We start from the raw sequence: 22770 nt of genomic DNA, 5'->3' as shown, positions 1-22770 counted from the left end.
GGTCATATGGTCAGTTCAGGCACCTTTTTGAGGCTTGGTTGTAAAAAAAAAAAAATGGACCAAGTAAAGTCGCCCAAGTGCTCATCAGGGACACCCGTCTTTTTTCCATTATCGGTTGAGGACGCCCATGTGTTAGGCATACCCCAGTCCCGCCTTCGCTGTGCTTCCGACATGCCCCCGTGAACTTCACCCTGTGATGGAAAGCAGTTGAGGACGCCCAAAATTGGCTTTCGATTATGCCGATTTGGGCGACCCTGGGAGAAGGACGCCCATCTCCCGATTTGTGTCGAAAGATGGGCACCATTCTCTTTCAAAAATAAGCCTGATAGGCTCCCCACCCCAGGAGAGATGCATCCATCATCAGCACTTTTTGTACCCAAGGAATTTGGAATGGAAGTCCCAAGGTCAAATTGAACCAAATTGTCCACCACTGAAGAGAGCACACAACCTCCAGGGACACTTGGATGACATCTTACAGACTTCCAGTGGCTTGATACCACTGAGAAGACAGGGTCCATTGAGCAATTTGCATGTGTAGACGTGCAATGTGGAAGCCATGTGGCTCAATAATCTCAACATCTGCTGATCTGTGACCTGCTGCGATGTCCGAACCTTGGAAGCACAGGATAGAAGGTTGTCCGCATGGGTTTCTGGAAGGTAGGCCCGAACAGTCTTGGTATTGAGCAGGGCTCCTATGAAGTCCAGTTGTTGAACCGGATGGCGATGGGACTTGGGGTTGTTTATAATGAACCCATCCGCATGGACACCCGAGCACCATCCTCCGAGGTGCCCTCACCAGCCAATCGTCAAGATAATAACACATGAACTCCCAGTCTGCGTAGCGACACTGCAACTACCGCTAGGCACTTTGTAAAGACTCTGGGGGCTGATGCGAGACCAAAAGGCAACACACGGTACTGAAAGTGACGTGTTCCCAGACAAAATCAAAGATGCTTTCTGTGGGTTGGAAGTATCGGGTTGTGTGTGTAAATGCATCCTTCAAGTCCAGAGAGCATAGCCAATTGTTTTCCTGAATCATGGGAAGAAGGGTGCCCAGGGAAACAATCCTGAACTTTTCTCGGACTAGGAATTTGTTCAGAGCCCTTAGGTCTAGGATGGGATGCATCTCCCTTGTCTTTTTCTACACAAGGAAGTATCTAGAATAGAATCCCTGCCCTTCTTCCCCTGGTGGAACGGGTTCAACAGCATGGGCCTTGAGAAGGGCAGAGAGTTCCTCTGAAAGTACCTGCCTGTGCTGAGAGCTGAAGGAATGGGCTCTTGGTGGACAATTTGGAGGTTTGGCAAGCAAACTAAGGGTATATCCAAGCCAGACTATTTGAAGAGCTCATCGATCGGAGGTTATTAGAGGCCACCTTTAGTGAAAAAATGTTAACCTCCCCCCAACCAGCAAGTTGTCTGGGACAGACACTTTGATCGTGGCTATGCTCTGCTGGAGCCAGTCAAAAGCTCATCTCTTGCTTTTGCTGGGGAGCAGCAGGGGCCTTGGGAGCACACTGTTGACGAGAACGAGCCTGGTGGGGCTGAGCTTGAGCAGGCTGGTGAGCCGCAGGAGTGTACCTACGCCTAGAATAGGAATAGGGGGCTCTCTGCGACCTACCAAAAAATCCTCCTGGATGAGGAGGTAGTTGCAGAAGACGCCTGGCAGGAGAGAGAAGACATAGCATCAGTATGCTTCTTGATTTGTTCAGCGACCTCCTTGACCTTCTCTTCGAAAAGATTATCTCCCCAGCAGGGGCAACAGCCATCCTTTGCTGGACAGAGTGGTCCAGGTCAGAAACATGCAGCCATAAGAGCCTGTGCATTGCTATACCTTAGGCAGAGATTCTAGATGCCATGTCAAAAATGTCATAAGTGCCCCTGGCCAAGAACTTGCGACATGCCTTCTCTTGCTTGACCAACTGGCGACGACTTAGCCTGCTCCGGAGGGAGCACATTAACCAAGTCTGACAGCTGCTGGGGCCGGTGTGAGAGCAGGACCATGGCTGCTAGGAGACGAATGCATCAGCACCTCCTGGATGGAGGGGGAATGGTCCTCCCAGCGTCGACGCTTTTCGGGTGCTGAATCCCTCGGTGCCCCGGAGCTCCCAGCATCGACTGTCAAAAGAGATCAGTGATGGTGCTTCTTGGCCTTTGCCCGATGCACGTGACCCATTCTCCTTGGTGCCGACGAGGATGACTTTGAATCCTCATGTCGCCTCGGGGTCGGGTCTGATGATGGACTGTCCTGGGGGGCCTGCTTAGCAGGAGGCCTCGAAGTAGGTGGAAACCCACTCAATGCCTCGCTGCTCTCAGTGTCTCAGGGGCTCGCAGCAGCCATTCCTGCTGTGACTCCCGATGCCAGTGCAGTACTCGACGCCGACACCTCCAACCTCAATGCTGATGCTGACGTCGAAGAACCGGACATGGCTCCAAAAATCTTCTCACGTTGAGCCTGTTGGGAAATTTGGGTTCTTTTCTTCATGCGAAGACAAAAGACACAATTGGCAGGGCTATGGTCGGACTCGAGGCACTGTATACACCAAGAATGGGTGTCTTTCCCCGAGATGGTCTGGTTGCATCGGGTCCAACGTTTGAAGCCACTGGGAGTCTTCAATGACATGGAAGGAAAAATGGCTTCTGCAAAATTAAAAGTCACGATGGTGCCTAAAAAAGGGAAGAAGGCACAAAAAAGACACCTAACTAAGCAGACCTAAAACCGGCCCACGCTAAAAAAGAAAAACTTAAAAACGCGGGCAAAAAATCTAGGGATCATAAGGGACTTGTTTGGTTTTTTTTTAAACAAATTGAAAAAATAAAAGTAGAAAAAAGAAAGCAGGTAGCGAACACCGCTGAAAGGCACAGAAATAGCTCTCTCCCAGACGTGTGAGGAGCAGGCGAAAAGAACCGCTGCTTCTCATGCGGAGAAAACAAAAGTGAAAGGCACAGCTGAACTGTGGGCGGGAAGGCAATCGTGCATGCGTGTTGGAGCACTTCTCGCGCTCCAGAAAGCTCTCGTTCTTTTTGTTTTGGCATTTTGCTGGCCTGGGCGATGCGGGATGTGTCTACCCACTTGTGAGAATTGTAAACCTGCTTATCCTCGGAGAATTCCTGTTTGGCGTGTGGTAAGTCCATTGTCGGCTTACCGTCGCTTATATTCTGTTAAGGTCATTCTGCACAGAGCACCCTTTACAGAATACTAGCTTAGTGTGGATCATCCCAGGGCCTAGCTTTTAGGCAACATTTATTGAATTCCCTCCTTCCTATATGACCTTGAGCAAGTCAATTTGCTCTCCTTTGTTTCAATTTTCCAATTGAGAAATAATAACATTATGTTGCCCTCTCATTCATTGTTATGCTGATGAAATAGTAAATTAAAAGGTGTGTTGGAATTGTTTCTAAACACCGCCCTGGCCTTAAATGAAAGGCCATCCAATTATTCCAAACAGAGAAATTTGAGTTTATTGACATGAGACCATGAAAAATTTGTTTACTATGTTACTATGTTATGTTATACGTCATTTTAAATCCAAATCATATTACATAGCAGATATTCACAAGTAGGGTAACCAATTGGTTCAAGGGTCACAAGGAACAGGTGTAACAGACCAGATTTATCCACTCATAGTTAAACTGAACTAAAAGATTCTTTTTTCCCTGGGCCTCCTCAATAACATTAAATTGGATACTTCTAATTGCAGCTCCATTCAGCCAGCCTATCATTTTAAAAGAAAGTTCAGCAAAAGGGACCGCAGTGAATCTCACCTGCCTGTCCTATGGAGGCTACCCAAAGCCGACCATAGTCTGGTATAATGTAACTGGGAATGCCACTCTCAACTCAAGCTTCAGTTCAACCAGTTTCATTCAAGACCCTGAGACACGGACATACAACATGAGCAGCCACCTGGTGATGGAGATCACTGCACCATTCAGTGTTGCCTGTTCAGTACAAAGTACCTATCTCCCAGAGAGGAACGCCACCATCTGGATTGGTAATGTATTCTCTTTTGGAAAATCCCCAAGGAAATTGTTCAGATGAACCTAGGGAGCCTATGTTTGTGTGCATGCTAAGATCATGTAGCAAAAAACCTCCTGAACAATAATTTTGAAAGAAACTCCAAATAAGTGATAAACTTTAGGGGTCCTTTTTACAAAGCAGCGGTAAGCATTAATGTATGCTTACTGCATGCAACAAAAGCACTACTGCGGGACACAGTAGTTCTGGTATTGGCATGCACCAATCCTGTGCTAAAAAATATATTTTTTAGCGCAGTGACATGTTTGCAGATGGAGAGTAGGCATGTCCTGGGCTAATCGAGTGGCATGGGTAAATTGTCTCTTGATGCACGGTTAACGCGAGAGCCCTTACCACCTAGTAAATAGGTGGTGGAAAGGGCTCACAAGCTAATGGCCACGCACTAATTAAGAAATAGCATGTGGCCATTAATAGAAAAAAAAAACAAATTGTGGCTATTTTACATCCACACTAAAAGTGGCTCAGCATGCAGAAAACCCACGCAGGCCACTTTTTAGCACAGCTTTGTAAAAAGGCCTCTTAATTTTAGTGCTCATAAAACAGATGTAAACAGCACTGAAGGTGTCAAACATCACATCCCATATTTTTTAAACATTGTATAAGTTTTTTATGTATAAAATAGTGTTCAAAGTGAAAATCTCAGACCATACAGCTCGCAAAAAAAAAAAAAAAAAAAGTCAAAAAGCAAGTGCAGAGTTATCATTCCAAAGTCTATAATCAACAATATGGATATATCTTAATTTGTATCCTAGGTGTGTGCTGGCAAAAATTTCAGTAGTTCCCTGGATCATCCTGGCCATGGCTATTTTGAATAATAAGTTATATATTACTTACTAATTTAATAGACTAGCAATTTCTGGGGTGATTGCCTTTCGGTCCTGGTGATTTGTTGCTCTTGACAGTTTGTTCTATTACATTTTCTAGATGTACAGTGATTGTGCTTTTGCTGTTCTGAATCATCACCATCAAAGGTTGACTCCAACCTCCTCCTCAGTAAAGACTGAGGCAAAGAAATCCTTTAGGTCTTCTTGCTATTACCTTACCCTCCCTGAGCACACCTTTTACCCTTTGGTCATCCAGTAGTCCATGCAACTTCGTCATGGGAGATTTGATTCAGATGTACTTGAAGTGTTTGTGGTATTAGTTCTTGCCTCCACAGCAAGCTTTGATGTACCTCCAGGAGAGGGGTTGCGAAGCATTTTACTAGAAAATAGGTAAAATATAAGGGGGAATAAGAGGCTGAGGACAGAGAAAGAGATGGTAGAATTGGAGGGCTAAATAAGAATGGAGAGATGGATTGGGTAAATAGGAAAAGGGTAGAAACAGGAAGACTGAGTATTAGAGGGTGAAGGAGGGGTGAAATCTGAGTGGCAAAAAAGTTAAATAGTGAAAAGAGTTACAAGGGAAAGGTCAATGTCATGATACAGATGTAAGAGATGAAGGGAAGAAGACAAGAAAAGACAGACAAAATGTGTGAAACGGACCCTAGAAAAAAAGATCAGCCCAAGGAAAGTTGAAAAGACAGACTGGGAGTTCCCCAATTAAAAATGGCCAGACAACAAAGGTAGAGAAAAGCTTTTATTTTTTCATTCTAGCAACTGGGATATGCCTGCTGTAGGTATATACAGCTCTGTCTGTGTATTTTGTTCAGTACCATAGGTCAGGCTTGTCCAAGTTCAGTACTTAATGGCTGAAAAGAGGTCAGATTTTTAGGGTATGGAACACCATGAAGCCTGAAGCCATGATCTTCACTTGTCATGCTGTTGATAATATACTATCCACTTTAACCATCAAAGGAATTACTGTACTATCAAGGAGATCATTGGGGTTCTGGGTGTAACCCTGAACAAGGATCTCACATTTCATCACCATACCTCTCAGGTGGGCTCCTGTTGCTTTTTCACACTTAGACAGATTCTCTTCTGTCAATGTTGGATTTTCTGTCTCTTTTAAACTTTACTTTTAGCTTTGGTAATTACTAGCTTGATTACTGCAGCTCTCTTCTCATTGGACTTCCAAACACAGCTACACAGGCTACAACCATAGGAGCCAACTTTTCAAAATTATTGGGGGTGCTAAGCCCAATGGAAATGACCCCTCCCTGAACACATACAAGGAATTTTTCTCAATATTGGGGGTGCTCAAGCACCCACAGCACCCACAGAGTCGGCTCCAATGGCTACAACTAGTACAAGTCAAGACACTGCTTTAAACTTCTTTATGGCTGTAGGAAATTTGACTTGATATCTCCTCTTTATACAAGAACTCTGACTCCTTGTTACTTACAGAATACTGTTCTAACTCACCAGATTTAGTCCTCTAGTTCTCCAGCATTTTAGCAAATCATCTCATACTTTATACCACCTCCAGAACTCTTCGCTGTTCCCAGAAAAAAATGTGTTATCCATCCCATCCCTTCACCATGTTCATCTTGATAGTATTTAAAATTCATGTTGTGTCACAGCATCATCTCTATGGAACTCGTTACTTCTACACTTAATGTCTAGAGACCTTAGCAAATTTAAGGGCCCTTTTTCTAAGCCACGTAGGTGCCTATACGCACCCAATGTGCGTTAATTTGGAGTTACCGCCCAGCTACTGTGTGACCCTTAAAGTAATTAGATTTTTGACATGTGTCCACTATGCACGCTGGAAAATAATTTTTTATTTTCTGGAACGCAGTAGAAACCGAGTGGTAATCATCATTCTACGAGCGTAGATAATTACCGCCCAGTTAACGCATCAGACCTTACCACTAAGTCAATGGCTGGTGGTAAGGTCTCAGACCCAAAATGGATGCGTGCCAATTTTTATTTTGCCACATGTCCATTTTCAGCAAAAATTTTATAAAGGCCTTTTTTATAGGCGAGCTGAAAAATGGATCTGCGTGCACCCATAACACATGCCTACGCTAGCACAGCCCATTTTTCGGTGCACCTTAGTAAAAGGACCCCTTAATCCTGCAAAGCAGATTGGAAAACAGAGGAAAAGTAAAAGGCTTTAAGCAAGGATTTGACTACTCTTTTCTACCTTACTGATATTTGCTTTTTCTGGTTGGCTTGGCTCTTCTGCTCTCAAATCTTTAGTTTTTTCCAGTTGGTGCACAACTGCCCAAAGGATGAGATCTATTTTATCTTCCTCCTGTTTTACCTTCCCATGACTTCCATCTATTATATTTTGTAATTTTCCCTCTTCCTATTATCCACTTGTATCAATGTCTTACCTTTTTTATTGTCTTTGTGTTTTTAATTGACCCCTTCCCTTTTTAGGTTGTTTTATTATTGAATTACTTGTAAACCATGGTAAAATTATGTATCATACCTGATAATTTTCTTTCCATTAATCAAGCAGATCAATCCATAGACTGGTGGGTTGTGTCCATCTACCAGCAGGTAGAGATAGAGAGCAATCTTTTGCCTCTCTATATGTGGTCATGTGCTACCAGGAAATCCTCAGTGTAGTCTATATCAAAGCTCCATCCGCAGGACTCAGCACATAGAGAATTACACCCACAAAGGGACACTCTTTCCAGCCCACCACCGCCGAAGCGGGGGGGGGGGGGGGGAACCACACCCACCGACGTGGGGGACACTGGCTTATCCTGCTACTGCAACCACGGGAGGAGCTGGCTTACCCTAACACCGCCGAAGCGGGAGGGATACAAAGCTACCCTATCGCACGAAGCAGGAGGGAGTGCCGGCATAATTTAGTTATCAATCCAGCCACCGTCGAAACGGGGGGAGAGGAAGCAGCAGCTCACTGTAACACAAAATCGTCTCAACTCAAGGAAAATCCAATTGGAAGAACTTGAACACGAAGTCCTTCTGAACAGGAACTGAAGACGAAACTTGAACCTGAAATATAACCAGAACACAAACAGTACAGATATCTGGGAGGGGCTATGGATTGATCTGCTATGATTAATGGAAAGAAAATTATCAGGTATGATACATAATTTTACCTTCCATATCATCAAGCAGATCAATCCATAGACTGGTGGGATGTACCGAAGCAGTACTCACCCAGGGTGGGACATGGAAATCCCAGAACGCAACACCGAAGCCCCAAACTGGGCCTCGGCCCGAGCCGCCACATCCAAGCGGTAATGTCGTGAGAAGGTATGAGCCGACGCCCAAGTTGCCGCTCTACAAATCTCTTCCAAGGAGACGGATCTGGACTCTGCCATCGAGGCCGCCTGTGCTCTAGTAGAGTGAGCCTTCAGCTGGATAGGCGGCACCTTCCCTGCAGCCACATAAGCCTCCGCAATCGTCTCCTTGACCCAACATGCCACAGTAGGCTTAGATGCCTGCAGACCCCTACGAGGGCCTGCGAACAGGACGAACAGGTGATCCGATTTCCGGAAATCATTGGTCACTTCCAATTATCTGATGATGACTCGTCTAACATCAAGACATTTGAGAGCAGGGTACTCCTCTGGGTAATCCTCCCTATGAAAGGAGGGTAGACAAAGCTGCTGATTCACATGGAAGCGAGAAACAATCTTGGGCAAGAAGGAAGGCACTGGGCGAATCGACACTCCTGTCTCAGTGAACCGCAGGAACGGCTCTCTACCCGAGGGCACCTGGAGCTCGGAAACTCTTCTGGCTGAAGTGATAGCCACCAAAATGACCGTTTTCAACGTCAAGTCCTTCAGCGATACCCTTGACAAGGGCTCAAAGGGCGGCTTCTGCAATGCCCGTAGCACCAGATTGAGATTCCACTTAGGCACTATCGAGTGCAGAGGAGGGTGCAGGTGATTAACCCCTTTAAGAATCACCTGCACCCTCCTCTGCACTCGATAGTGCCTAAGTGGAATCTCAATCTGGTGCTACGGGCCTTGCAGAAGCCGCCCTTTGAGCCCTTGTCGAGGGTGTCGCTGAAGGACTTGACGTTGAAAACGGTCATTTTGGTGGCTATCACTTCAGCCAGAAGAGTTTCTTAAAGCGCACCACATCTGGCTGCGAAGCCAGGGAAGCACCCTTCAGTTGACTCCTGAAGCAAGCTAGAACCGCTACCTAAACTTTAACTGAACTGAGCGCAGGACTTTTTCCAGACCTTCCTGCAGGAATGCCAACACTGAAGTAATTGGAGCAGTGAAGGGCGAAAGGGACCCTGCCTCGCACCACGATGCAAAGGTACGCCAAACCCTGGCGTAAGTAGTAGAAGTAGAGCACTTCCGTGCTTTCAGCATAGAGGCGATGACCTTGTCCGAGAAGCCCTTCTTCCTCAGTCGCTTCCACTCAAGAGCCAGGCCGTAAGGCCAAAGGGGGAGGGATCCTCCATCACCACGGGACCCTGATGCAAGAGGCCCCACTCCGCTGGAAGCCGCAGAGGACCGTCCACGGAGAGCTGGATTAGTTCCGCATACCAAGGATGCCTGGGCCAATCTGGACCCACCAGGACCACCCGGCCTGGATGCTTTGCCACCCGGCTGAGGATTCTGCCCATCATTGGCCAGGGCGGGAACACATAGAAAAGCTCTTGTACCAGCCACTGCTGGAGAAGAGCATCGACCTCCAGAGAACGAGGGTCCCGACCTCTGCTGAAGAACCGCGGTACTTGGCAATTGACTGAGGTTGCCATCAGATCCAAGGTCGGCATTCCCCAGTGCTTCGTGATCTCCAAGAACGCCCGAGCCGACAGCTGCCACTCTCCGGGATCCAAGGTATGCCGACTGAGAAAGTCCGCCTTGACATTGAGGACTCCTGCAATGTGAGCCGCCGACAGCTGTTCCAGGTTCGCTTCTGCCCACAGGCATAGCTTCATGGCCTCCCCGACTAGGGGGGGCGCTCCTGGTACCTCCCTGGCGGTTGACATAGGCCACAGCCGTGGCATTGTCTGACAAGACCCGAACTGGCCTCAGTAACAGAACCTGGAGGAACGCTTGCAGCGCCAACCGAATGGCTCGAAGTTCCAAGAGGTTGATGGACCACTTTGCCTCCACAGGTGACCATATCCCTTGCACTGTCCTTCCCAGACAGTGGGCTCCCCAGCCCGTCAAGCAGGCGTCCGTCGTGATGACAATCCAGTCCGGGGTTGTAAGAGACATTCCGGCGGCCAGCTTGTCTGGCATCAGCCACCAATTCAGTGCCTTGCGCACCGCTGGATCCAAGGGGAGGCGTATAGCGTAATCCTCCGAAACCGGAGACCAACGCCGCAGGAGAGAGTGCTGTAATGGTCTCATATGGGCCCTGGCCCCTCCATCGTGGCTGTCATGGAGCCCAACAATTGCACATAATCCCATGCCTGAGGAGTAGTGGAGGCTAGAAACCGGCCCACCTGGGCCCGAAGCTTGAGGCTCCGGCTGTCCGGCAGGAACACTCTGCCCACTTGGGTGTCGAACCGAACACCCAGATACTTCAGGGACGGAGTTGGGCGTAGCTAACTCTTCTCCCGGTTGATGATCCATCCCAGGGAGCTCAGAAGAGCAATGACCCTGTCCGTTGATCTCCCACACTCTGCAAATGAGGGAGCTCGAATCAACCAGTCGTCCAGATAGGGATGGACTTGCACTCCTTCCTTGCGGAGATAAGCCGCAATGACCACCATCACTTTGGAGAAGGTCCGCGGGGCCGTAGCCAACCCGAACGGGAGGGCTCTGAACTGGAAGTGCCGGCCCAACACCGCAAAGCACAGGAAGCGCTGATGAGGAGGCCAGATGGGAATGTGCAAATAAGCTTCCTTGATGTCCAAGGATGCCAGGAATTCTCCTGCTTGTACCGCAGCTATCACGGAGCGGAGAGTCTCCATTCTGAGATGCCGTATTCTCAAGCCCGAATGACTCCCTTGAGGTTGAGAATAGGCCGAGAAGAACCTCCTTTCTTTGGTACCACAAAGTAAATGGAGTAGCGTCCCGTGCCAAGTTGATCTACTGGCACTGAAGTTGTCCAGAGTCTGCTGAACTGCCGTCGCTTTGAGGGGAGACTTGCAGGGAGAGTTCACGAACCCGTCTCTCAGGGGCCGGCAGAACTCCAACTTGTAGCCGTCTCTGATGACTTCCAGAACCCAAGCGTCTGAAGTTACCCTGGTCCACTCGCCCAGAAATGAGGACAACCTTCCTCCTATCTGCTCTGGGCCATGGACCAGGGCCCCGTCATTGGGTACGAGACCCTGGGGGAGGGCCGGAGGACGAACCTCTGGGACAGCGGTCTCTGCGAAAGGAATGCTGCTTGGGGGAGAATTTCCGCTTGAAGGAGGAGGAGGAAGAGGAGCCCGACTTGCCTGGGCGATACCGACGGGCTTCCTGAAACCAGCCCTTAGAGGAACTAGGGCGAGTACTGCCAGCCCGTCCCCTGACCTCCAGCAACCTCTTGCCTTTAGAACTGCCGAGATCCATCACAATCTTGTCCAGCTCGTCCCCAAAGAGCAGCTTGCCCTTAAAATGCAACTTGGCTAGGTGAGATTTTGAGGCACGGTCAGCAGACCAATGCTTAAGCCATAGCCACCGACGGGCAGAGACTGTCTGAGCCATACCTTTAGCCGAGGCTCTCAAGTCTGCCAAGTAGGCCAAGCCCGACTCCAGGACCGGCCAATCCGCCCTTAAGAAAGGATCCGAGGGGGAGGCCCGCTGCAAAACGGTCAGGCATGCCCTGGCCACATAAGAGCTGCAAACCAAGGCCTGCAAACTCAGTGTGGCTGTCTCAAAGGCCAACTTTAAGGCCACCTCCAATTTCCTGTCCTGAGCATCCTTCAGGGCAGAGCCACCTTCCACCGGCAGAGCCATCTTCTTCATCACCGCAGTGATTAGAGAGTCTACTGTGGGCCAGTGAAAGGCCTCCCGTTCACCCTCAGGTAGAGGGTACAGATGGGACATGGCCCTGGCTACTTTAAGGCTCGCTTCAGGAGAATCCCATTGAGCCAAAATTAAAGTCTGCATGGCTTCATGAATGTGGAAGGTTCTGGGCAGGCGCTTTGTTCCCAGCATAATAGCGGAACCTGCCGAGGCTGAGAGAGAGCCTTCCTCCGGAGAGGAAATGTTTAAAATGCTCATGGCCTGAACTAACAGGTTGGGCAAATCCTCTGAGTGAAAAAGCCGTGCTGCAGAGGGGTTATCTGCCTCCTCCAAAGAATCCCCGAAGGACCTTTGGGAGAACCCAGAAACCCTGCCCTCATCTACATCAGAGGAGACAGAGTCCCCTAAGGCCTGGTGATCCACCTGAGGGCGTTTGATCAGGGAGGCCTCTTCACCCGTGTCTGACAGGGGAGCTGGAGCAGCGTTTTGCAGAAGAAAGGCCTGATGCAGCAGCAAAATAAACTCAGGAGAGAAACGCCCCTGTTTGTGCACCTCTGCAGCCAAGCCACGGCCCTAGAGGAACTCTCAACCTCCGCTCCAAAGAGTGGAGGAGAGGCGCGCTGCGCATCCAAAATGGCATCTGTCGCGTCACTCCGCAAAGGAGCCACGCGGGAAGAATGGTGCTTGAATTTCGCCAACTTCTTACCGCCGCCCAAGTCAAGGGCGGCCATCTTTTTACTGTCTCCCACCTCAAGGGCGGCCAAAGAAGAAGCCGTCCGAGCAGCGTGGCCGGCCAAAACCAGAAGAGCGGACATCGGGGGATGGGCGCCTAAGGCGGGAAAAACCGCCGACGCCCAGCGGAGGAAAAATCGGCTAACTCGCCAAACTCCGGAAAGGCGCCCAAAAAGGGCTTCTCTGCCTCCAATCCCCGCGCTTCCCCGCTAGACGTGCGAACGCGGTCCAGGGAGCGCTTTTTTGCGCCCTTGCCATCCGACGCCATAGCCATGTGGAGAACGTTCGGGGACCCCCCAGCCCGCTAGGAAAAGATAAAAATTACCTGCTTCTTGCTCCGAGCTGCAACGAATTGGTGTCCCAGTGAGCAGCTGCAAAGAAAGCTGTTTGCTTCAAAATTGCTTTTTTTTTTTTAACGGAGCCAGCGGGGGGGGGGGGGGGGGGGGGGAAGAAAAGGAGGGACCTGGAACCACCAGGTTTCACTCGCTCATGAAGAGCCCTCAACCCCAGGTCCTCAACAAAACCTAAACAAATAGACTTGGAGGCCTAGTCAGAGCTGCTGCTTTGTGACCACACACCTGCTGAGATAGAGAACATACTGGGGATTTCCTGGTAGCACATGACCACATATAGAGAGGCAAAAGATTGCTCTCTATCTCCACCTGCTGGTAGATGGACACAACCCACCAGTCTATGGATTGATCTGCTTGATGATATGAAATTAGAATTTTATGTCATCTCATCTTTATTAATGAGAATGTGGCCAGCTACAGTAACACAGCAAAAGATCAGAAGATAACCAGCTGGCCATGACAGTGAAAACAGACCAACAATTTAAAACCATATTTTCAAGAAAAGTATCCCCCTCCCAATCTCACCCCTCCTCTTTGTTCCATAGCCAAAATTTTATTTAGTAGTCAATCTGAAAAGGATGCAAGAGTGCACTGCATAAACAGGTGGAGGGGCATAATCGAACGGAAACGCCTATCTCCATGGGCGTTTATCTCCGAGAACGGGTCTGTGAAGGGGCGAGGCGGGCCGAACCGTATGGACGTTTTTGAGCTGGGCGTTTGTTTTTTTTTAGCGATAATGGAAACTAAAAACGCCCAGCTCAAAAACATCCTAATCCCAGCCATTTGGTCGTGAGAGGTGCCAGGATTGGTAGTACACTGGCCCCCCTGATATGCTAGGACACCAACTGGGCACCCTAGGTCAGTGCGGTGGACTTCAGAAAAAGCTCCCACATGCATAGCTCCCTTACCACGGGTGCTGAGCTCCCAACCCCGCTCCCCCAAAACCCACTACCCACAAATGTACAACACTACCATAGCTCTTAGGGGTGAAGGGGGCACGTACATGTGGGTACAGTGGGTTTTGGAGGCCTCCCATTTACCAGCACAAATGTTACAGGTGGGGGGGGGGGGATGGGCCTGGGGCCACCTGGCTGAAGTGCACTGCGGTACCCACTAAAAGTGCTCCAGGGACCTGCATACACGCAGGCCTCTAGGACTGGTTGCTGCTATATAACATTGGCACACCAGTTGACACCTAAGACTAATCTCTCCGAAAATGTCCTTTATTGGAGTAACCGCCTTTACTCACAGTTAACTGCAGATCAGAGGCTGTGCCCCACTGGCAACGAGTCTCACTGGTAATGAGATGAGCAGTAGGTCAGAGCTGGCAAAATGCTGTACAATGCCCTCTTTCAGCCACATTCAAGGGAAGAACTAAGTTGTCTAACGTGGCTAACAAAGGAAAGGGAACTAAAACTGGTTTACAAAAATGGCCACTACCGCATGGACTACAACAGGAAACACAACAGGGCACACTCTGACCCAGTAGGCAGGGGGAAAAACACCATGGGAGTAGAGCCTACCAACTACCAACATCGTGAGACTGTAACACAAGCTAATGAAATCACGGAGCCCAATACCCTACACCCACCACAATGCAATGCTGATGTGACCCTGTACTGCACCCGAGAGCCACATCTGACCCAGGGAAAGGCTGTGAGAGGATCGAACACATTCTGCTGTCATGGAGGTGAGTACGGCATTTGAGGCTGGCATACAGGCTGGAAAAAAGTTTTTAAAGTGGGGTTTTTTTGGTGGGAGGGGGTTAGTGACCACTTGGGGAGTCCGGGGAGGTCATCCCCGATTCCCTCCAGTGGTCATCTGGGCAGTTGGAGCACTTTTTTGGGACTTGTTCGTGAAAAAAAAAGGTCCAAAAAAAGTGACCCAAAATCGCGGTAAAAATGCCTTAATTTTTTCGATTATCAGCTAAAGACGCCCATCTCTCCTCGGCTGATAACCATGCCCCAGTTCCGCCTCTGACACGCCCCGGTCAACTTTATTCGTTTCCGCGATGGAGTGCAGTTGTCTGGCTCTGTTCTGGGCTGGCTCCCTTCCCTGTACCTCTCTGGCTCGCTCTCTGCCCTTCTTCAATGTTCCAGGCCGCCGGCAGTGTCAGTGCAGTAAGCACACTGCCTTCGGCAGCTCTGGAAGCTCTCCCTCTGTTGCAGTATCCCGCCTATGCGGGACAGGAAACTGTAACAGAGGGAAAGCTTCCGGGCCACCGAAGGCAGTGTGCTTACTGCACTGACACTGCCGGCAGCTCTGGACATTGAAGGTCAGAGGACAGCGGTGCAGGGCAGGGAGCAGGACGGTGCAGGGAGTGGGAGGGACAGGCACTTTATGCCCGCACCACTGCCTCAATTATTGGGGGTGCTTGAGCACCCACAGCACCCACGGAGTCGGCGCCTATGCGCTGCAGTATGTGCAGCCCGAGTCAATCCTTGTGTGTGTGTGAGTGAGACTAACAAGTTGGTTACTTATTCCGTTAAAGGCTTGGTTGAAGAGCCAAGCTTTCACCTGCTTCCTGAAGTAGAAGTATGATGAACTATAAGGCACACTAAGCTGCCACTCCAATGTCAAGTTTCAAAAATCACTTTTTTCTTCAAGCCAATCGCAAACCTGTCACAAGAGATGGGCATTATGGTATTGTCAAATGTCTGGTAACCTTAACCTCCCTCTCTGAGGTGGCAAGCACAAAAGATCTATGTTCATCCTGGGCTTTTTCCTAGCTACAGAAAGGTTTTCAGCAATTTATTCCTATGCTGCAGATCTCTTTGTTTAATAACAAGAAGCAAATATTGCAAAACATAAAAACTACTTTGGCAATATCATCATTTTCACTACTTGTACCCTGCCAAACAAGGAAAGTGGATAGTCATGTGTGAGAGTGCAGGTGAAAGGGGATTCGGGAAGGCACGAAGAAAGGGGGTACAGGGAGCCGGGGAATTCCAACGGGGCAGATTTCATGTGCACAACACCCACATTCAGAAAGCTGGGCTACCGGAGGCAGAGAGGTTGGCTGGCTTAAGGAAGAAGGGGAGGAACTACCAGTCCCAGAATCCTTCTCTTCCCCACTCAGCTGTGCAAGAGTTAGGGGAGGAGATAGAAGATTGGGAAATGGTCTCTGAGGAAGGTGATGAGGGCCAGCTGGAGAGATTGGGGGCGGGGGGAGTTGAAGAGGAGGATAAAATGGAGATTACTGAAGGGCTAGGGGAGGAACAGATGGAGATTGGAGCCCTGGCTAAAACCCAAAAAGCTGCTGTAAGAGGGTGGCTAGCTGTACCTTGGAGAGACTGGTGGAAGACCGGAGGAGAGAGGCTGAGGCACTGGGGGAAATCTCTACTAAAGAGGAAACAGGTGCAGCCTGTGGGAGAGAGAGAGAGCTGGGCACAATTGAAACCCCAGCCTGAACCAGGTGGGAATAAAGCTGAGTAACCGTGCTGTAAGAAGGTGCAAGAAAGACTGTGTAAACTGTTTCATACTAAAAGGTCTGGGCTGCAACCTACCAAGCTATTGGGTTTTTCCCTCTGATAATGTACTGTTCCCTAAGTGAAGTAATCTGAGCTAAAGTGAAGTGAAGTGTGTTGAACCTGAGTTTGAAGTTATATGGACTGTTTTTGAACCTGAATTTGACTGTGTTGGACCTGAATGGTGCTCTGGGCTGCTAGCCTAAACAACCTGGAGTGAAGGGTGTTGTGTTGATTTGAAGCAAGAAAATAAAAGCTCTTACTTATAAACATTGGGCTTTGAATGTGCCTCTGTGAAAGGAACGGAGGGAGGAGGAAGTCCTGGGAGTTCGCAGGGCCTGGAGCCAAGGCTCAGAGGAGCCAGACTGCTGTGGAGTGAAGGCAACAGTTGTGTGGAAGAAGAAGCAGCTAAGCAGGGTTGAGCCTGGCTGGGTCCTGGATGGGGGACCCAGCTACACATGCCAAGATTACAGCAGATGGGACTCGTATCATGAAAACATTGCCCCATGTTGACCTGCTAGAGCTTAGTCAGATCATGCAGAATCCGTAGATCCCAATATTTGAGCCTGTCTTCAGCCCATGTTAAGGGAAAATCCCCCCCCCCCCCACCAACCTCCACTCCTCTTCTATAGCTATTAACAATACTAACATCACTGACTTCTCTGTTTTATTTGTAAACCAGTAAAAGTACTAAAACCGTATAAATGTGTCAAGATTCCAGGGATGATTTCCTGTGGGTCCCAAAGGGCAACCAATAAATTAGACAAGGAGCCATTTTAAATCCATAGGTGCCCACCTGTAAGCCCCTTGCTGCCTGATCTTGTAGGAGCCCTTGTGCCAGAGGTTCTATGTACAAAACAAAAAGAGCAGATTAGAATGTGGGACTCATCAAGGCTGCCCCCGCTCAAGAAAAACAATCAGAAAGCACTCCATTAGTCAAAACCCATGCTTGACAGGCTTACTTGAAGTAATCAGTTGTAGTCCTCTGTACACTCTTGGGTCTGTGAGTTCCATAGACTACGTCTGCCAGATGGTAAAAACTGTCATAGCACTGACATCCAGTGGCCTCCAGATAGGCGCACACGGTGTTGAGACTCTCCAGCGCTCTTGCAAAAATGACAGGAGGAGGTTGTTGATTTTCATCAGCATGTGCCTCGCTGCTCATTTCTTCATCTGTTCCATCAGCTGTTGTTGTCTGCGTGTAGGCGCATATCTCGACATCAGTGCTGTCTTCAGCTGTTTGTAGATCGTAATCAACAGCTACGTAGCGATGGAACTCCTCTTCAGTAACACCGGTTTTGAAGTGAGTAACCTGTTCATCTGACGCATTTGCAACAGCTGCATCTGTTTCGTCCCTCTCCACATCCTTAACAAAGCTTGCCCGCTTGTAGCAGTTCACAATGGTTGCCTGTGTAACATGATTCCAGGCTTCTTTCTGCATATGTAGGGAATCCAAGAAAACAGCAGGGTAATCAATCTGCAAACTCCAAGATGGACACTAAACGAAGCAGATATGTATGTGGAAAACAACATTTATTTGATATAGATCAATAAATAATTAACAAGCCCGACACAGGCCGTGTTTCGCCCCACTGGGCTGCATCAGGGGCTACAAAACAAACAATCATATAACAGTTAGAACAAATATAAAAGCAAGTAAACATAAAAATAAATATAAAATAATAATTACATTTCATTACCATAATCTCATACTCGGCTGATAGTAATAGAACACCATGGTGATACAGTTAGATAAAAAATAAATTAATTGAAATATCAAAATGATATTGTATAGAACTAAATTGTGCAAATTGAATAAAAAAATATGAATAAAAATAATATAATGTAAATCACTAACATAACATTCATAGACAAACAATATATATATATATATATATATATATGTGTGTGTGTGTGTGTGTATCCTGTTAAACAGACATCAAATAAAACACATATTACGTTAATAAGTAGTCAAAAACTTCATAATATATTTAATATATAAATAAATGAATTAAGTAAATTGAATTAAAAAGCCAATGAAATATATGCTGCATATATCTGACACATACCTAATAGATATCTATAAAATCATATAGTCTCCACTTGAGTATCTAGAGAATATTGAATAAAAAGTGAAAAATAAAAAATGAATATAAAAAAATAGAAATACAAAAATAATTACTAAAGATTATAGAAAAATAAATACCCTATGTAGGGAATCCAACAGTGATAGCTTACGAGCCAGTTCAACAGCACGTTTATGCTTGCCAGTCTGGTCATCCATAATGCTCATCAGACGACGTAGCACAAGAGCCCGATAATGTTGTTTGACATTGGCTATTATGCCCTGATCAGAGAGGTAGTGTTTGGTGGCAGGAAGACCACCTTGACATTAGACAGCCCTATGTGCAGCACAATTATCACAAAGCAACAAAATCTGACTCCTTTGTGCCCGCATTCTAGTGTCTAACTTCTTTAGCCACTGCTTCCAAATTTCCTCAGTCATCCATGAATTTGCGTTAGCCTCGAATGACACAGGAAGTTGCTTAACTTTCTTGAAGCAATGGGGCTGTTTGCTCTTTCCAATGATGAGCGGTTCCAACTTCTCACTCCCATCCATATTGCAGCAAAGGAGGATCGTCAGTCGGTCCTTCGACGTTTTACCTCCAGTAGTTTCGGCATGTTTGAATGCAAGTGTTCCATCAGGAATCGCTTGACAGTAGAGACCATTTTCGTCAGCATTGAAAATGTTACGAGGTGCAAACTCATTCAAGATGGTAGGAAGAACTGAAACAACCCAATTTTCAGCACCAAAGTCATCAGTGTCTTGTTTCTCACTATGTTGTTTCTTGAATTTTATGTTGTTCCTCTCCTTCCATCTTTCCAACCATCCAACAGTGGCTTTGAATTCAGTTAGTCCAAGACTTTCAGCTAGCTGGTTGGCTTTCTCCATAAGCAGTGGACCACTGACAGGAAACTGTCTGCTCCTGACTCGAGAAAATCATCGAAGAAGAGCATCTTCTACCTCCTCAGCTTTTCCCGCCTGTTTTCGTTTCCATTGTGGATTTGTATTGTTTTGCCAGTCTTCTAGAAGCTGGTCTTTCTGCTTCAAGACACGTGAAATTTGACTGGGATTGACACCATATTCTTTAGCAATAGATGCTTGACTTTGTTTTCTAATTTTTTAAGAACTTCTATTTGTTCAGCCAGTGTTAAAGTCTTACAGTTCCGCCGTGATGACAGCCCCGGTGTACGCTCTAACAACATTCTTTCGCTTATTCTGCAAATCTCGTTGGTTGTCACATGCCAATCGGCTTCCATATTCCATGCACACACTTATACGGAGTGTTTCCTGCAGAGGAGCGGTCTTGAACCATGCATATAAGCGAATCTTGCACTTATCAGTGGTGCGCTAAACCAAAGTTTGTCCCCATAGAAATTGATGGTGCCAAAGATGGGACCGAAGTACGGCATGCAATTAAACAGAGCATGCACTTATCCGATTTGCACTTAAATGGAGTGCACTGTAATTCAAGGTGGGATCCCGTTCCCGCCTAGGTATAATTAGGATGAAAGCTTCATTAAAAGAAGGGAGGGACCCTCGTCCAGTATCCTTCCCATAGAGAACAGCCAAAGTAAGCACCACATGGTTTCCCCAAAATTTATAAAATTCCACCAGGAGAGCATCTGGTCCTGGAATTGTATTTAATTGTTTCTTGGCCTGCCCTATTTCTGTACCAGTTAACAGACCATTAAGCTTACCAAAGTCCTCTGGTGAGAGGCGTGGCAAGCGCATTTGATGAGAAAATTGACCTCATTGTCCTGCGTCTCCTATTAAAATTTTTTATAATGAGTTTAAAATGTTTGACTAATCCTGAATTTGTGTATATAGTTGGTGTGATATAGTATGGATGAAAGGTATAAATTTAGGGGTCCTTTTACTAAGGTGCGCTGAAATATAGCCTGCGGTAGTGTAGGCATTTGTTTTGGGCGCACACATATTCATTTTTCAGTGCACCTGCAAAAAATGCCTTTTTAAAATTTTTCCCGAAAATGGAAGTGCGGCAAAATGAAAATTGCCGCGTGTCCATTTTGGGTCTGAGATCTTACCGCCATCCATTGATCTAGCGGTAAAGTCTCGCACGGTAACTGAGCGGTAATGACCTACGCATGCCAAATGCCACTTGGCGTGTGTCATAGTAACGTAGTAAATGAGGGCAGATAAAGACCTGTACGGTCCATCCAGTCTGCCCAACAAGAAAAACTCATTTTACATGGTATGTGATACTTTATATGTAAACCCGAGTTTGATTCGTCCTTGCCTTTCTCAGGACACAGACCGTAGAAGCCTGCCCAGTACTGTTCTTGTACTAAGTTCTGAAGCTAACATCGAAGCCCCTTAAAATTTACACTCCAGCCCATCCCTATCTATTCAGTCACGATCAGGGTGTAGGACCGTAGAAGTCTGCCCAGCTCCCGTTTTGTTTCCAATTACCGGTGTCTGATACGCACATCCAAATATAAAAATTATTTTTTGGCCACGCATATCGGATGCGCGCCAAAAATGAAATTACCTCGAGCCATGCGGTAGCCGGGCGGTAACTCTATTTTGGCATGCGTTGGGTCCGCATAGACACGAGGCTTAGTAAAAGGGCCCCTTAATGCCTTCTGACAACCACAGGTCCCAGGTTTATTACCATATTTAAAATAATATATATTTGCCATATAAAATGGCAGTAGAGGCTCTGCAATGTGAAAGTGTGCTCAGTGTCCTCTGAATATTAAAAAAATAGACCTTTGGTGGCAGATGTCATGCCTTTTGCCGTTTTATAAGCCTAGCTCCATATAATTCTCTCATAAGCAAGAGAATTAGTTTTTTGTTTAGGTAACCTTGTAAGTGATAATCTCACCATGCATCATAGCCTCTGCTGTTTCCTAAAGCAAACCAGGTGTACCTACATGTTGTTGATTGTGATTTGAAAACTCTTCTCATTTCCACACTAAAAATTGTTGAAAGTCAGGATTGTGAGACAATCTCTGGGCATCCTCTACCAACAAGGGCGTTCCCACCAAGTAAAATTCCAGAGGCAAAACCAGATCATGGTCAGAAATCATAAGCAGGCCTATCTATGCTTTGAGAACCTTGGAAAAAGAAAATCTGATCAGGGCCATGCCTAGGGTCTCTGGTGCCCCCCTGCAGACTATCAGTTGCCCCCCCCCCCCCTTGTGGCACATGATGGCAAGGCTTACAAGCCTTTCTTGCGAAATACTTGATCGCAAATCATTTTTCATGATTTTTAACCGTGAAAATGATCGCTCACCACTTGTCACACTGACAGGATTTGTCAGCAATATTCTTAGAAAACAAATTGCTATACATTGCAAAATAAGATAGCAGATGTAAATTCTCAAAGTGGACATATTCCAAACACTAAAATGAAAATAAAATGATTTTTTTCTACCTTTGTTGTCTGGTGACTGTTTTTCTATCCATATTGGTCCGAGTCTCTGATTCTGCTGCTCTCTATCCGCTCTCTTAACTCCGTTTCCAGGTCTTCCTTTCCATTTATTTCTTTACTTTCCTCCTTTCTTCTTAATTTCTTGCCCTACATCCAAAAGTAAAAGCTGTGTCCTCCTCTGTGGAATTGACTGCAGGAGGTATAACGTAGATCCAGCTTTTGCCTATTTTCTCCATCCATGTGCATTTTTTCTCCTCTCTTCCATTTCCCTCATCTCCATCCATGGGCATCTTCTTTTTTTCTTTCCTCACCTCCATCCATGTCCAGCACTTCTCCTCTCTCGTCCCTCCCCTGTATCCATATAAAGCAATAATTCTCTCTCCCCTCTCCTCCATCCAAGACCAGCATTTCTCCTCTCTCCTCGCCAACTCCATCCATCCATGTCCAGAGAATCTCTCTTCCCTGCCCTTCCCTCTCATCCATGTCCAGCGATTCTCCTCTCTCCCCTGAACCACATAAAAGCCAGAAACTGTGCAATCTCTGCAGCACTGTTTCAGGCTTGGGCAGACCCAAGTGGGCCTTACAGTCATTCCCTTCTGTCATTTTCCATATCTCTCTCACCCAGACTAAGCAGTATATCATCTTTAACTACCAATAGGGTGAGCAGATGCATTTCTGCCAGGTTATAAAGAACAGAAGCCAGCGCTGGATTCTTTTTTAAGTTCTTTCTCAAAGGCACTTTCTGCACAGACATAAAAAGGTTAATAAATAAAAACAAACAAAATCCATAACCTAAAAACAAACACAAAAAAGTTTAGCAATTTTATTAAAGCAAAATGTATTTTCACATATCACAAACTCTTCCTATCCAAGCAGAATGTTTTATATTTATTTATTTATTGCATTTGTATCCCACATTTTCCCACCTCTTTGCAGGCTCAATGTGGCTTACAATACATCATGAATGGTGGAGATATATAAGAAATAAACATTT

The 22770-nt window shown here is 46.9% G+C and overlaps 1 protein-coding gene across 1 annotated transcript in view; it reads left to right on the top strand.

Moving 5' to 3' along the window:
- Nucleotides 1–22770, top strand: part of LOC115471325 (T-lymphocyte activation antigen CD80-like) — a 61243-nt gene that overhangs the window by 28375 nt on the left and 10098 nt on the right. Inside the window, exon 4 of the mRNA XM_030205026.1 lies at nucleotides 3699–3989. Within this exon, the coding sequence (XP_030060886.1) occupies nucleotides 3699–3989 (291 nt within the window). The remainder of the gene's footprint in view (nucleotides 1–3698; nucleotides 3990–22770) is intronic.

This window comes from Microcaecilia unicolor, chromosome 5 (genome assembly GCF_901765095.1).
Source record: "Microcaecilia unicolor chromosome 5, aMicUni1.1, whole genome shotgun sequence".
Classification (NCBI taxonomy): domain Eukaryota; kingdom Metazoa; phylum Chordata; class Amphibia; order Gymnophiona; family Siphonopidae; genus Microcaecilia; species Microcaecilia unicolor.
This window is presented reverse-complemented; position numbering and strand designations above follow the sequence as displayed.